The 13,949-nt window shown below is 39.4% G+C and overlaps 2 protein-coding genes across 2 annotated transcripts; one reads left to right on the forward strand and one right to left on the reverse strand.

Annotated features, from left to right (window-relative positions):
- Positions 1-101: 101 nt before the first annotated feature.
- On the reverse strand, positions 102-1,779 carry LOC145141296 (uncharacterized). The gene is made up of 2 exons (XM_079074590.1): positions 1,579-1,779; positions 102-1,491 (listed from the first exon to the last, which is right to left on the reverse strand). Exon 2 carries the CDS (start codon positions 1,469-1,471, stop codon positions 437-439), a length of 1,035 nt encoding a protein of 344 aa, XP_078930716.1. The 5' UTR covers positions 1,472-1,491; positions 1,579-1,779; the 3' UTR covers positions 102-436.
- Positions 1,780-6,955: 5,176 nt separating this feature from the next.
- On the forward strand, positions 6,956-8,284 carry LOC145135574 (GDSL esterase/lipase At4g10955-like). Its single transcript, XM_079069831.1, has 2 exons — positions 6,956-7,136; positions 7,210-8,284. The coding sequence occupies exons 1-2, from the start codon at positions 7,072-7,074 to the stop codon at positions 8,183-8,185; spliced, it is 1,041 nt and encodes a 346-aa protein (XP_078925957.1). The 5' UTR covers positions 6,956-7,071; the 3' UTR covers positions 8,186-8,284.
- The last annotated feature ends 5,665 nt before the right edge of the window (positions 8,285-13,949 follow it).

Genomic DNA, 13,949 nt, shown 5'->3' on the forward strand with positions numbered 1-13,949 from the left:
CCATCTCCAACAACACCAACCGCCGCGCCACCCCCACCATCCACACCAGAACCATTCCCTCCAGTAGGACCCGCCGCCGCACCCCCCACAACATCCTCAACCACATCAAACACACATAGCGCCGTCACCCCATTCACATCAAGATGACCTAACCCAAGTAGACTTGCAAAATCCATAGTCGCAAAAGCCAGCAGGGCATCATCCAGAGCTGAGGAATGACTCGAGCGAGAATCGCTGGCAGATGGATCATAAGTCCCTACATCAACCTGTTCCTTCAAACCTGCTCGACCCGATTCCTCACCTGCAACAAACGCAACATGACGAATGCGACTGATACCCCCCCCCCAGCAAATTCAGGGTGTTCTATGAGCTTATCCATCACACACACAAGCCCGTCCTAAAGTAGCCAATCGCGATCCGCTTTCAATGTCTCCAACTAGAGATCACAGTTAGCAAGGTCGCGCTCCAGGCTCTCATTCTGGAACACCAGACCCTCATTCATTCGCGTCAGCAACTCCACCCGAGCCTCCAACGAGCTCCGAACATCCTCCAGCACCAATTTCTCTGACACCAATGACTTCTTTTTCTGGTCCAATAGATGAGCAACAACTTCAAGCTCCGTTACCCACCCCTTCAAACTCGCCTCGCTCGCCACCAAAGCAGAATGTGCACGCTCCAAATTGTCAAACTGTTGCATACGACGAGAGCCAGCGGCTAGATAAGCCATGGCCTGCTCTGCAGCATAAGCCAAGTTGTGGGCAAGGGCGACATTGTTCATCACATCCATATCCTCAATAGTAACAGGAAGAAGGGCATGTTGGGTAAACTCCATAGTAGCAGAACGAACAAACAAATGGGAATCGGCATGAAGACTCCACCCCGGAACAAAGACAGGGGCACTACGAAAAGCCCCCGCAGCGGAAGACTCATGGTGCAACCGCTCGACACTATCCCTTGAAGATCGAGGATTGGCGCAAGGACTCAAAGCAATTACAACAGGAACAATGGGTTGTTGGGACGCCCTTTCAACACCCTCAGACTGTTGAACGTCATCATCGGGTATTACCAAAACATCTCCATGATGAGACGGCGCAGAAGATAGCAGGCGCATAAGCCCACGGCGTTGCACCACACGCCTGCTAATCTGGCCATAACTGCCCCCGGACACCGGCTCACTCATAACCTGCACAACTTTCCGTTTCTTTGCAACACAACGGACACTGGCAATAATCTCATCCTTGCTATCCACCACATCCTCAGTCAAAGCCTCACCCGAAGGACGAGGTATCAGGGCAGGGGACAAGGAAACATCTGGAGCCGGCTGGTGTCCCGTCGCTGAAGAGCTTCCTATTGGCTGTGGCGATGCCATAGCAGGGGCACTCAAACGACGGGGCAGAGGCAGAACCTCGTGAAGAGGTTCCACCCGGTGCTCTAACTTCCCTTGGTACCGCTTTCGTAGGGCGAAGTTCATGGAGACAGAGCATTCGGTACCTGCGGTAAACAACAACGAAAGCCTGAAACAATTTCCTTTCTTCTAAAAAAGGGGGAGGGGGAAGAAGGAAAGTAAGAACAACTCACCATTAGAGACAGTTTAGAAGACCGACATTTCCCTCCGGGCACGCCAACTGGGACTCATTCCGACGCCGGCAAGCAACACCTCCGATAACACATCAATGTCAACTTGAAGGGTGCGCAAGAGATCGACGGTTGCCTGGTTATGGGGAGACAATTTAGGGGTGACATCTGACAAAGCATTTTCCCGGTGGTACTCCTGGCCAAGCTGTCACACCCCTGAAACCAGACGGCGGAAACGCCCGAGGGCTCGCATGACTTAAATTGAATATCATCACAATGGATATAAATGAATCATAACATAAACATCACCATGCATCAATACATTACAACTGATATTGTTCACATCGAGTACATTGTTTTAAATATTACACACCCATAACATAAATTGTTTAAGAGTTTTCAAAACATAGCTTCCTAACATACTTGATATTACCCTGCAGCTTACCTGTTACCTGAGAATACAAGTTATTTTGAAAAACGTCAACATATGAAATGTTGGTGAGTTCATAAGCAAGGTTGTGATAAAAATGATTTGTGTAGTTTATAAAACCCAGAAAATCCGATATTTTCTGAAAAGACAATTGTTTACCAAAGTGTGAAGATCCATAAGTTGATGCATGAATGATTTCAAAACGTGTATAAAAGGGAGTTTTGTATTATAGTTATAGAAAAATACAAGCGAGTGGTGTTGATTTCCTCGAAAAACCCGATGTTTTCCGATAACATAAAAATATAATTGTTTTTCAAATTGCTATACCGCCACAACGAATGATTTTGATTACTCTTCCTTGATTACTCGGATGGTATTGGATTTAATTAATTATGTGAGTCGTTATAACCATGCATAATAATGACTAGTTCGTCTGTCTTGGCATCCTAATGCATGTCGGGATTGATCTTAAGATTTTGTCGCCCTAGACTGGCCGAGTCTAACTGTAGCGAACAGCTGAGGTGTGGGGGAGTCACCCCCGTATAGATCTATACACAAACTCTCGCTCTCCTTCCAGGAGACTTTGATTATAACTACAGACTACGAACGACCCTTAGAGGTGTCGCCCGTTATTACTCACTTAATCCAAACAAAATTGATTACTGTTGATTAACGACCTGGATTTGTTTACTTTGATTTCAAATAAGCCTAACAGACACGGAGAAGAGGCATACAAGGTCCTGCTAATTACGCGTGTTATTTAAGGCTGTTGGTTACAAAGGACACATTGGCCCATTTCATATTTGATTAAACTTGGACCTTACTAGCAATGCTAATGGGCCACCAAGGCCCAATAGCACATATAAGCCATTGAGGGTCCCTTAAACATGTAATTGGGTCACAAGAGGCCCAGAAGACATGTATTATTATTAGCGTTAGGCCCAAAAGTCATGTCAATGGGCCACGAAGGTCCGATAAGCATGATTAGGATCTTTCAGGCCCAACTATTTGGATGTTTACTTGTTTTAGGTATAGTATAATTGTTGGAAAGTTTGATTGACGATTGTTATCTTTGTATCGACACGAGACCGGTCGATTGTTTATAACGATATTTGGATTTATACGTATATTCATCTTTCAAATTTTCATGAGTTGTAGTTTTTGGTATTTTTGACTCAATATCTTAAAAATAAAATAATTGGTTCCAAAATGTTGGTTTGACCCTTTTCAGCCCTTTTTTAATAAAAATAACAATTTTAGTCCTTTATACAAAAAAAAAGACATTTTAAGCCCTTAAACCATTTTCTTGACACTTTTGACCCATAGACTTGTTCAAGTGATATTTTTAGCTCAAAACTTATTCTTTGCCAGTTTTAGCCCTTCCAGAAAAGTGTTTTTCGGTTAAAGCCCAAACTTTTTGCAACTTTTACAATTTTGGCCCAAAATCCAAAAACTTTACATTTTTGATCCTTTTTGGATAAGAAAAGCATTTTAACCCCTGAATTGGTTTTGTTTACACTTTTTACCTCCTGTTTTGTGAAATTTATCATTCAACCCCTTGAAAATTTGATTTTTCGCAATTTTGACTCATTGGGCCGAAAAGCCCAAAATTTGGCCCATTAAGCCATAAATTTCATTTCTAACCTTTAAAAGAGTATGATATTCATAAAAACACTTATTTTTACTGTTTAGACTCTTTTAATCCTTGAGAAAACCGTGAATAGTAATTTTTCAACCCAACTTTTGTTTATTTGACAATTTAACCCAAAAAATGGGTTTTATGTTGCAATATGTTTATCATAATCTTAGAGGGTAATATTCTTGACTTGTTTAGTGTAATATAACTTAGATCATGTTTGTTTTCCTTCTTATGCCATAGATTTCGTGATTTCTTCCCTTTTTGTTACATATTTACCACATAAACACATATAATCACACATACATGCATAAAATCATACATAGCATACACATACACATAGATCTACACATTTTACTTGTATTCTCCCCCATAAAACTTATGAAAACCGAAAAGAGAGGGGTATGAACTCACCTTGAGTTTGTGGGTTCGGTTTTGAAGAAGAAGTTTGATGCTATTCTCGGCCTAGCAAGCTTCTTGGAGGATCTTTGGCTTAGATGAGTTCTAAGAGGCAAGATCACGAATTTGAATAGATTAAGAGGAGATTTTTGATGAAATGAAGTAATTAGATCATGGATTTAAGCATCAACTTACCTTAGATGATGGCTCTTATGGAAAATCCTACTTGAAAAGCTCTTAAATCTCGAAATTTTTGAAGAAGAAGCAAGAGTGTTCTTTGAGAGTGTTTGGAGAGAATTTGTGAGGTGTGTGTGTCTTTCTTTGGTGTTCTCGGCCGAAGAAGAAAAAAGAGGGGAGAAGAGAGAGAGTGAAAGGATGGTTGCTTGGAGATATGAGATGTTGCATGGAAGACCATAATATAATTGTGAGGTGGCATGTAAAAAGTCAACTCTTCCTCCCTATGTTTTGTGGTTGGGCCGAGAGGGGTAGAAGGAAGAAAGAAGTTGGGCCTTTTTGTGCTTAAGTCCATAATATGGCCCATTTAAATGATTTTCAGCCCAATTGGTCTTTGGAGATGGCTCACGACCCAAAATAAATCAAGGAATGAGTTTTATGGCCCATTAGGGCTATTTAGATTTGTTATGGCCCAATAAGGCCCATTGAATATAACCTAGTTCATTTTAGGCTTATAAGGCCCACAATATTAAGTTTCATGCATATGGGTCCAATTAGGGCCCATTTAAGGGTTCTAAGTCCAAAATAGTCAAATTGGAAGCTTATTGGCCCATTAGGCCCAATAAGAAAATCCTAATCCAAAAATGAACTTAAATCGGGATTTTTAGGGTTTCCAATCTTTGTTGACTATTTGAATGCTTGTATAGGAATTTTGTTGTCATTGATTTAATCACAATACATGTTTTCAAGTTTTAACTACAATGTCACTCTTTGTTAAGTGTTTACAGCGTATCAGAATTCCTAGTTGTGACACAAGCAGATCCCGGTTAACCCACAACCACCTATCCTGCCAATTCTTGGGCGGCTTGCTGTCAAGAACAAGGTTGTGACCTCAAAGAGCAGAAAAAGTATACTTGTCGTTGGTAGCTGGAAACCGGAAAAAGAACTTGAAGACAAAGAAATCGAGAACAATGTCGTTGGCTTGACATATCATCTCAAAGGCTACCATCTTGTGAACACTAGGGGTCAGCATCTGAATACTACAGCCGTTGCGACAGAGCAGTTCTTTGTTGAAAGTCAGTTAAAGGAAGACGAAGGCCGGAATCAAAAGTCTTCAGCTAAACGCCCACTTTTCCAGGCGGCGGCGAGGTAATCACAGCCCCAGCTGTTGGGAACTCCACTCCGCCGGCCGGAGTAAGGCCAAAAGCCTCCTGAAGAGTGGCAAATTCGGAAGAACTGGGGACCAAACCCGTTGAGGAAGCCATAGAAAAGATACCGGAAAAGAAGAGAAGGAAGAAGAAACAAAAGAGGAAGGTAAAAGATCAGGGAAACCTTTTCTGCAAGTTATAGATGGGAAAGAGTGGGATTTTCGAAAATCGCTGACACGACTGACGTAACCGCCCCGCACGTCGAGCAGTCACATCGCCGAAAATGAAGCGACGACAAAACAGGGGTGCGACACGTATACCAACAGTTAAGTGCAGAACATCATAGCTAGCTAGCAAACGCTACGACTACTGGACTGGGGGACTTGATGACACGCCCCTCAGAACGGGCCGGGGCTAAGAGAATCCCCAAGGAACCTCCAGCTGAGAATCCCCAGCGAGGCCCAGCCAGGCCCAGCTTGGCCGTCCCAGCTGCTAGGCGCCCCAGTGGAACCCCCAACGGTCGGGCACTCTAGCAGTACGACCGCGAGGAAAGCCTCTTCCCGCCAAAGGCCACCCTCCACTACAGTCCAAGGATAACGACTCCAGGCGACAAAGAGCACATCCAGAGCATTATCGCCTGGACCAATCGTGGGACCTGACACAACGAGGAACACGACTCACCAATAAGGACGGCGGATCTTGCCGGGATCGCAGTCCTTGTTCCTCGTACGGACCAAGGAGGACCCTCAGTATAAAAGGACCATCAACTCGCCTTGAGATGTAAGCTATCTCTCCCTATTATTAGCCCTTTCCTCTCCAATACACTACTAACTTGACCGTCGGAGCGTTTTCCCAGGACCTCCTCCCGGAGAACGGCTGACGACTTTCTCTCTTTGTGACCTCCCAGGTTTTCCTCCGACGAGCACAGCTTTCACCCCCAAGGTGGTCGGAGCCCAGGTCGCATCAATAGTCATTTTATGTCTAGTAAAGGATACGTACAAATTTAAACTAATGAGGGATGAAACATGCACCTTTTAAACAAACGAGGGACGGTCCGAGATAATTCTTAAAAATAGAAACTAAACGAGTAAACGAACATATTAAAACCTACAAGAGGGACGATTTATGTAATTTACTCTAAAATAAATTCTAAAAATTAGTTAGACTATCCGGTGTGAGTCACAAAAACGTCGGTACAGGTGAGGTGGCACACCAAAACGGCATTATAACGCCGGGAACACTGGCCACGTCTCCCGCTATGGTAAACCAAGTTGTTACCACAATATAGTGCAACGCCATTTTCCAACCAATCAACTCTTCTTTCTTACTCTGCTTTTCTTCACCTCAACGCGGTTTAGTACATCGAACACGACCCCTTAAAAATGGTGGAGATTAAGAAGGTTCTTGGTGCTTACCAGGCTTCACAACAATGTTGACTATACCGTTCTTATCGCTCTTGATTGTCAATTCCTAGTTGCAAATGGGGACCACCTTATAAGTTTGAGTTTTGTATATACATAGTCGATCCTTTAAATTCAAACCTATATTAATTAATTTTTTTTTTCTCAAAAATATATTTGTAGATACATTACAAAATACACGAAATTTCAATGAGTAATACTTTGGCTTCTGTCACGAAATTTCCTTTGTAAGTATATAATTGCAAGTTTACAGAAGAAACTGACCTCAAAGAGAAGCTCGACTCACTAATGGAGATACAGCGAGAACTCTTTCATGTTTCAGGACCTCTCCACCTGCTAAATTCTTTCGATTGGTATGCATCATTATTTTTAACATGAAATATTTGATTTGATTTATCCAGTAACTGATTCGATTCTGTTTTACAGGAGAAACACGTTTCATCGAAGATCCCTTGTTGCAAGCCTTGTTCAAGGAGTTAAAATTCTGGAAAAGGATCGTCAACGTCGAAGCATTCAACAGGATGCTCATGCTCACGCTCCTCCATGGTGGGAAGGATTTCACTTTCAGTTGTCTCACGTTCTAGTAGACGATAAGGATTCTTCTTACTTTGGAGCTATTTTCGAGCTCAAATATGCACATCCATTCTTCTATCAATCAACCCCGACCCCTCCGAAATATGTGATAGCGTTTCGAGGCACAATCAAATCTACAACGAGATCTGAAGATATGAAACTAAACATCAAGTTAATTTTTAATAAACTCGAAAAAAGCTCACGATTTCATAAAGCTTTTGAAGCCGTTTGGAACACGGTAATGACGGTGGGGCCAACAAACGTCTGGTTAGCCGGACATTCGTTAGGTGCGTCTATGGCAATGCTCGCTGGGAGGAACATGATGAAGGCTCAATGTAAACTCGAAACGTATCTCTTCAATCCACCTTTCCTCTCGCTTCCAATCGAGAAGATGATAAAAAACCAAACGTTGAAACATGGCGTCCGTATCGCCGGTAGTCTCTTAAAGGCCGGAACTGCAAAGGCGATTAACCTTTACCGTAAAGATCCAGAAGAAGATCTGTTTGTTGTGTTGTCTGATTGGACGCCGTATATGTTTGTGAATCCATCAGATCCGATCTGTGCGGAATACATTGGGTATTTTGAACATAGGATGAAGATGGAGGGAAGCGGAAGAATCGGAAGAATCGAGAGGACCGCGAGCAGATATACTATGAGAAGTCTTGTTTCCGGCGCAGTGGGGAGGGATTCGGAACCGTTGCATCTGCTACCGACGGCTTATATGACGGTGAATAATCGTCCATCGGAGAATTTCAAAGAAGCTCATGGAATTCATCAATGGTGGCAACAACATTTTCGATGGCGATCGATGCTATACAAATTTAACTAGCGATTTCTTAAACGCTCTTCCGGTTGCGTGATTGAAAGATCGAAAACGGAATTGATTGATTATTCCTTTGAATACAAGATTGAATTTGAAGTTTTTTTTTTTTTTTTTTTGACAATTTATGTTCTATGTTTCTTCAAATATGAACCACCACTAAATTCCCATTTGCATGAAGGGTAAAACTGTAAATCCATGTAACAAATTCTTTTGATAGTTTCATAGTTTTAAAACTGTAAATCTACGTGACCAGTAAAAAAATATCAAAATTAAGTAGTTTTTTTTATATTATTTTTGTGTATTATTATAAATTTATTGTAATGTTACGATATTCTTTTATTCAAAGCAAAATAATATTGACAAGGATAAGTTGGCAAAAATATATTTTAGAGAATCAAACAATATATCACCAACCAAACTAAAAAAATTTGGTAGTTAATATGTGCGGTTGGTAGTATTTATATTGCTATAATTGTACATACATTTCATGTAATATCTTAATATTTTGAGCTATGTTTTGATATATTAGAATATAAATGATACTTATAAAGCTCTGAATTGATATTTACGGATAAATTTGTGGATGAGCAAAAAGGAAGCTAATTGGAGCATATAAAGACCCAAAGAGAGGATACGGATAAATGTCGGAGAACACGTCACATCCAAGCATAACCCACGCCGCGTACAAGCTGTAGACTTCGCCAGATTACGAGTCGTGTAAATTAGGTTTGTCAATATAAGACATTATCCTTCGACCTAAACATAACCCCGAAGTGAGAGCCGTGTCATAACGACTGGAAACCCTTCTGGAACAATTCCGAAGTTGGAGAACAATATTGGAACGAGATTTTGAAGAATCAAGGGGTGGATTCAAGTGAAAATCATTTGGTTTTGTTGTTAGTTATCATGTTTAGCAACTTTGTTATGATTTCTTTTTGTTTCTTATGAGATTATGGACTAGTCCCCTTATACTTTCGCTTAGAGTAGATGAACCCTTAGATTATGGTTTTTTTTGAAAGATTTGGATTTATTGGTCGTTTAATTTATTTTGTTTGCTTGATCAAAGATCTTTATTTGTTAAAGTTTCTATCTTTAGTACTTATTGATAAGTTTTACATTCTTTTTTATGACCATTCTAACTATGTTACTTGAATCATATTTGTTTTGTGAATTATAAGACTGCATGGCCAGAGATATACCAAATCTTAGGACTAAGTTATAAAGTAGTTAAATTTAATGTGTAAGATTGTATTATATGACCATTTTGTGCACCAAGTAATTATCATGACCATTAAAATTAATATGGGATCAAGTCTTGCATAATACAAATTAAATACTGATAATAAGATTAATTCACTTGATAGTTAACTCCCATCACTAAGGGGTCCCATAAAGCACAAAGCAAGCAACATTATTACAGTAACACTCCAAGCCACAAAACAACAAAAGGACGTCTCAAGCTCACTTACTACTACCATGATAGGAACTTCTATCCTCACTGTCGGTTGCCTTATGCAAAATTATACAAAGTATAGGAAATATGATCCTAATCATATACAATTTTTAAAACATACATTTTGCAATCACTTCTACCAATATAGATTCCAAATCTATCATATCATCCAATTCTCCTAGGCTACAAGGCATCACATATCAGGCCGATCTATCATGCAATTCCTAAAAGTATCCCTAGCCTTTTCCTAGCATGTAAACATCCATATCATATATCATATCAACATGTATAGGTATTCTTGGAATCACTTACTTCAGCTCTGCTGATTGCACGCATCACACCCCCTTTTTCTTTATTAAAATCTTTTTAGAAACTTATTTTCATTACAAAAATCTTTTTAGAAACTTATTTTCTTTCAAAATATTACTAATTCCTCAGTTTGAGTCCGTACATACCCGAGAGTGTGCCCGAATCCCTCAAACCAAGGCTCTGATAACAACTTGTATCGCCGAAAAATTCTTAGTAAAATTTTCATTTTGAAATCAATAAACCATACCAACGAGTTGTTCCAAAACCGATCTAAGTAAATATATTATTTAAACATCAGAGTAAATATTGAAATTTGCCAATGTGGAAAACTTTGGTGGATGCAGTGCATTGACGCTAGACCCCTCCCTTTCGAATCAGAAGTACCTGAAACCATAAACATAAAATGTAAGCACAAAGCTTAGTGAGTTCCTCAAAGTACCACATACTCAAACATACAAGTGCCATGGGCTACCCCCATGGTCTTTCCTTGCAATACCGAGGGCCAAATCCAAGTCTTATATACAAGTGCCATGGGCTACCCCCACGGTCTTTCCTTACATTGTTGAGGGCTAAATCCCAGTCTTACATACAAGTGCCATTGGCTACCCCCATGGTCTTTCCTTGCAATGTCGAGGGCCAAATCCTGGTCTTACATACTGATGGGTTTTGAGCATTCTAACACTCCTAAGTGTACATGCAACCCTAAATACCTTGGATCTATGTTTTCTCTATTATACATGCAATTATGAACTTTCCAAGGTATTACCCTATCTAGCATACAATACTTGATACTTGGGTAATCAAATGGATAGAATACATACCTTTGTTTGATGTAGCTTGTCTCCATGAAGCTTGAGTGCCTAGTGCCCCAAGTGTGACACCTCAAATGGTTCACACAACACCAAATGCACATGGAATGACTTGAGAGAAATGGAACACTCCTTGAAATCGTCTAGCCCTCATATTCACACATTAGTGCACGATTTCTTGAGCCATGGGATTCTTTTATATGGTGGCTATTAGGGTTACACCATGTAACTCATAACTTTACCCATTCCTTATGCTCCATGGATTTTAACCTCCATGGAGTATCCATGGGTCACCCCATGGACTTAGTCCAACATAAGGAATCTTGGATCACAAGCCCACATATATAAGAATGAATGATTTACACAATCAACCCATATATTTAATTAGTCTCCTTTTGATCACTTAATTAATTCCAAATTAATTCTTGATCAATACTAATTAAATAACCTTATTAATATATTAGAACTTATAATATATTAACCAACCTTAAATGTTATTTCTCTCATTATAGTCTATCCAAATGCATGATGCCATGCAACCCAAATGGACCATGTCGGGTCGGGTCAAGTCTTACCAATTATAGTTATGGACTTAGACATTAATCCAACAGTCTCCCACTTGGATAAGTCTAAAACTATTATTGCGTATGACTTCAGGAACCGATCAGCAATCGTAGCTCTCAAAAGCTTTTGTCGAACTCTGACCTTGTCGATGAACTCTGACTTTTGTCAATGAATTGTCCATTAGATAAGGGATCATATATTCCTCCATTCTAGATATCATATGGACTGAGACATGGATTATAATCATTCTCTCTGTCCATTTGTTGTTTCCCGATTTTCGATTTATGATGACTGACTGATTGAACAAATCAAATCAGTCCTGGCTTGGCCAAGCACTCACATGTGTCATCGCTAAATCATCGAGGGGCCCACAGATATCGCTTTTATCCCGAAGGTAAAAGGAATGGATAAACTTCGACTCATATGGCTTGTTCTACTACTTGTTGAATCATACACAAAGGCACGTTTTATAACATCGAGTTACCAAATGCGTTTTCGTGCAATCAATGTATAACCAACTCATAGTAACAACTCATATCTCTAGGTTTGAAGAATATAAGATATTATCGTCTCATGATCACTCGTGATAAAATCCATGAAGTGATTCAAATGAGCGCTGGTTGAATCCAATACTCAGAACTTATGAGCACTCATGAGTGTTGTAGCACCACTTTGTCCACCAACTTGGACCTCTACAAACCAACCCATGACAGTCTTGATTCATATCTACTTCCAACATATGACCGACTGTGGATGGTTTGAATAACTTAATCATTCAGGAAGAGCGACTTAGTTATTCTGGAAGTCAAAACATGCAAAGTGAAACACAAGAATAAATGAATCAAATATGGTATCAAACCCTATGAATATAAATAAACACTTTTATTTATCACCATACTGATTACTCATTATTCATTGTTTCGGTTTTATCAACTTTATACTTGAATTAAAAACACTAGTTGTCCCATGCTCCAAGCATGTACACTATGTTTTTCTTAAACAATAGCTTTGCCATACACCAAGTATGCACTCTATGTTTGTCTATGATCCTTAATTTGTGAAATAAACCAATTGAACATAATTTCAATGATTCTAATTTCACACTCCCAAATCCTTATCGAAAAATGTGAGAATTTCAAATTCTTATCATTTATCGAAATCTGTTTAGATTTTAAACTTATATGCACTGACCCTCCTGTAATGAATATGTACAAAGTCACAAAGACTTGTCAACAGTCATTATAAGGTATTCCAATGGAGATCAACTCCATGGAAACTAAGTCTCATATTCAAAGTACATTGCTTTGGACATGCTTCTTGCATTAAGTTTTCTAATCTTACACATATAACTTCCACCTATGGAGACAACTCCATATTCTCATTTTGACTATCACTTCTGAATAAGAGATGCCTCTTTTCAGAATATGTCAATATGGTCCTTCCAAAATTAGCACTATACTTCCAACTGTCCCTGAGCAACCAATCTTTGGTAAACCTCAGATTGTCCTCGACAATTGCTTAATCATTTTAGTCATATCCAATTCTAGACCTTTTTCCCTTCTTAATGCCTCTGGGCATTTGGAAAAATTTAGAAATGACAAATATTATAGCACATGCAATCGATCCTGTACCCAAAGCAAATGGTACACGATTCATGATGTCTCACATAAAGACATGATTCTAGACCAGTCTTTTGCTACAATATTTTTATTTGCCATGTTTTCAAAATTTGACCATGAAGAGGGATGCCGTAATCATAATCGAATTTTGAGAACGCAATATATAGAATTTCCTTAAGTTGAACCAATCCAACATGAAATTTATATATATATTCTTGACTAAAGATGATTAAGGTCTCAATCTAAGCCTTTAGAACTGAAATGAAGTATATCCTCTCCCTTAATTATAGCAAAACAACTTTTTCAATCCCTGCAGCCTCACGAATTGAAACTTTTGTTTTCTATAATTAACATTGCTAACTTGCAACACTAACAATAATTATCATGCTCCCACTAACATGATGATTATTAGCATAACACTTATGCTCCCACTAGCTTTGACATGTACTCAGAAATCAGCTGGACTTCTAGAAATCAATACTTTATTGACTTTCTTACCAAAGTTCAGATTTCTGATACGAGATGCTTTGATAAAAATTTATCAAAATCATACACCTTTCCTTAGATAGCATGCATGTGTGTCTAAACAATTTCAGAACTATGAAAAGGGATGCCGTAATCATAGTCTCAATTGTTTAGACCTTTTGCCATCTTCTTCAAATCTACTTGGTGGAAGTGTTTCCTCACCATCATAGTCACAAGACAAGGATAATGACAAATCCAAACTCATATGGACTGAACTTATGCAATCTTAACTTCTTCCCACCTGGCAGTACAGGGCCTACCATTGCTTCCAAGTTGTTATGCAACCAATTGAGAACTTTCAGAACTCCTATGCAAAGCCAACTTTAACTGGAATGGGCACATAATATGTCAACACGATAGGTTATAAACCTCAAGTCGTGTGCTAGTGAAGAACCTCAGGTTTTATTCTTGATTAGTTCTTGAAATTCTTTTTAGGATCTTTAAGACTCCCACTATCCTCTTGACATATAAGACTATCTTGCCAAATATTC

The sequence above is a fragment of the Lactuca virosa genome, chromosome 9 (genome assembly GCF_052849685.1).
Source record: "Lactuca virosa cultivar CGN04683 chromosome 9, Lactuca_virosa_CGN04683_v6, whole genome shotgun sequence".
Taxonomy (NCBI): Eukaryota; Viridiplantae; Streptophyta; class Magnoliopsida; order Asterales; family Asteraceae; genus Lactuca; species Lactuca virosa.

Bases quoted from the DNA above. Each gene is read 5' to 3' on its own strand.
- LOC145135574 (XM_079069831.1), top strand. From the start codon at position 7,072: ATGGAGATACAGCGAGAACTCTTTCATGTTTCAGGACCTCTCCACCTG. The intron at 7,137-7,209 runs GTATGCATCATT...TCTGTTTTACAG, and splicing joins CTGCTAAATTCTTTCGATTG to GAGAAACACGTTTCATCGAA.
- LOC145141296 (XM_079074590.1), bottom strand. From the start codon at position 1,471: ATGAACTTCGCCCTACGAAAGCGGTACCAAGGGAAGTTAGAGCACCGG.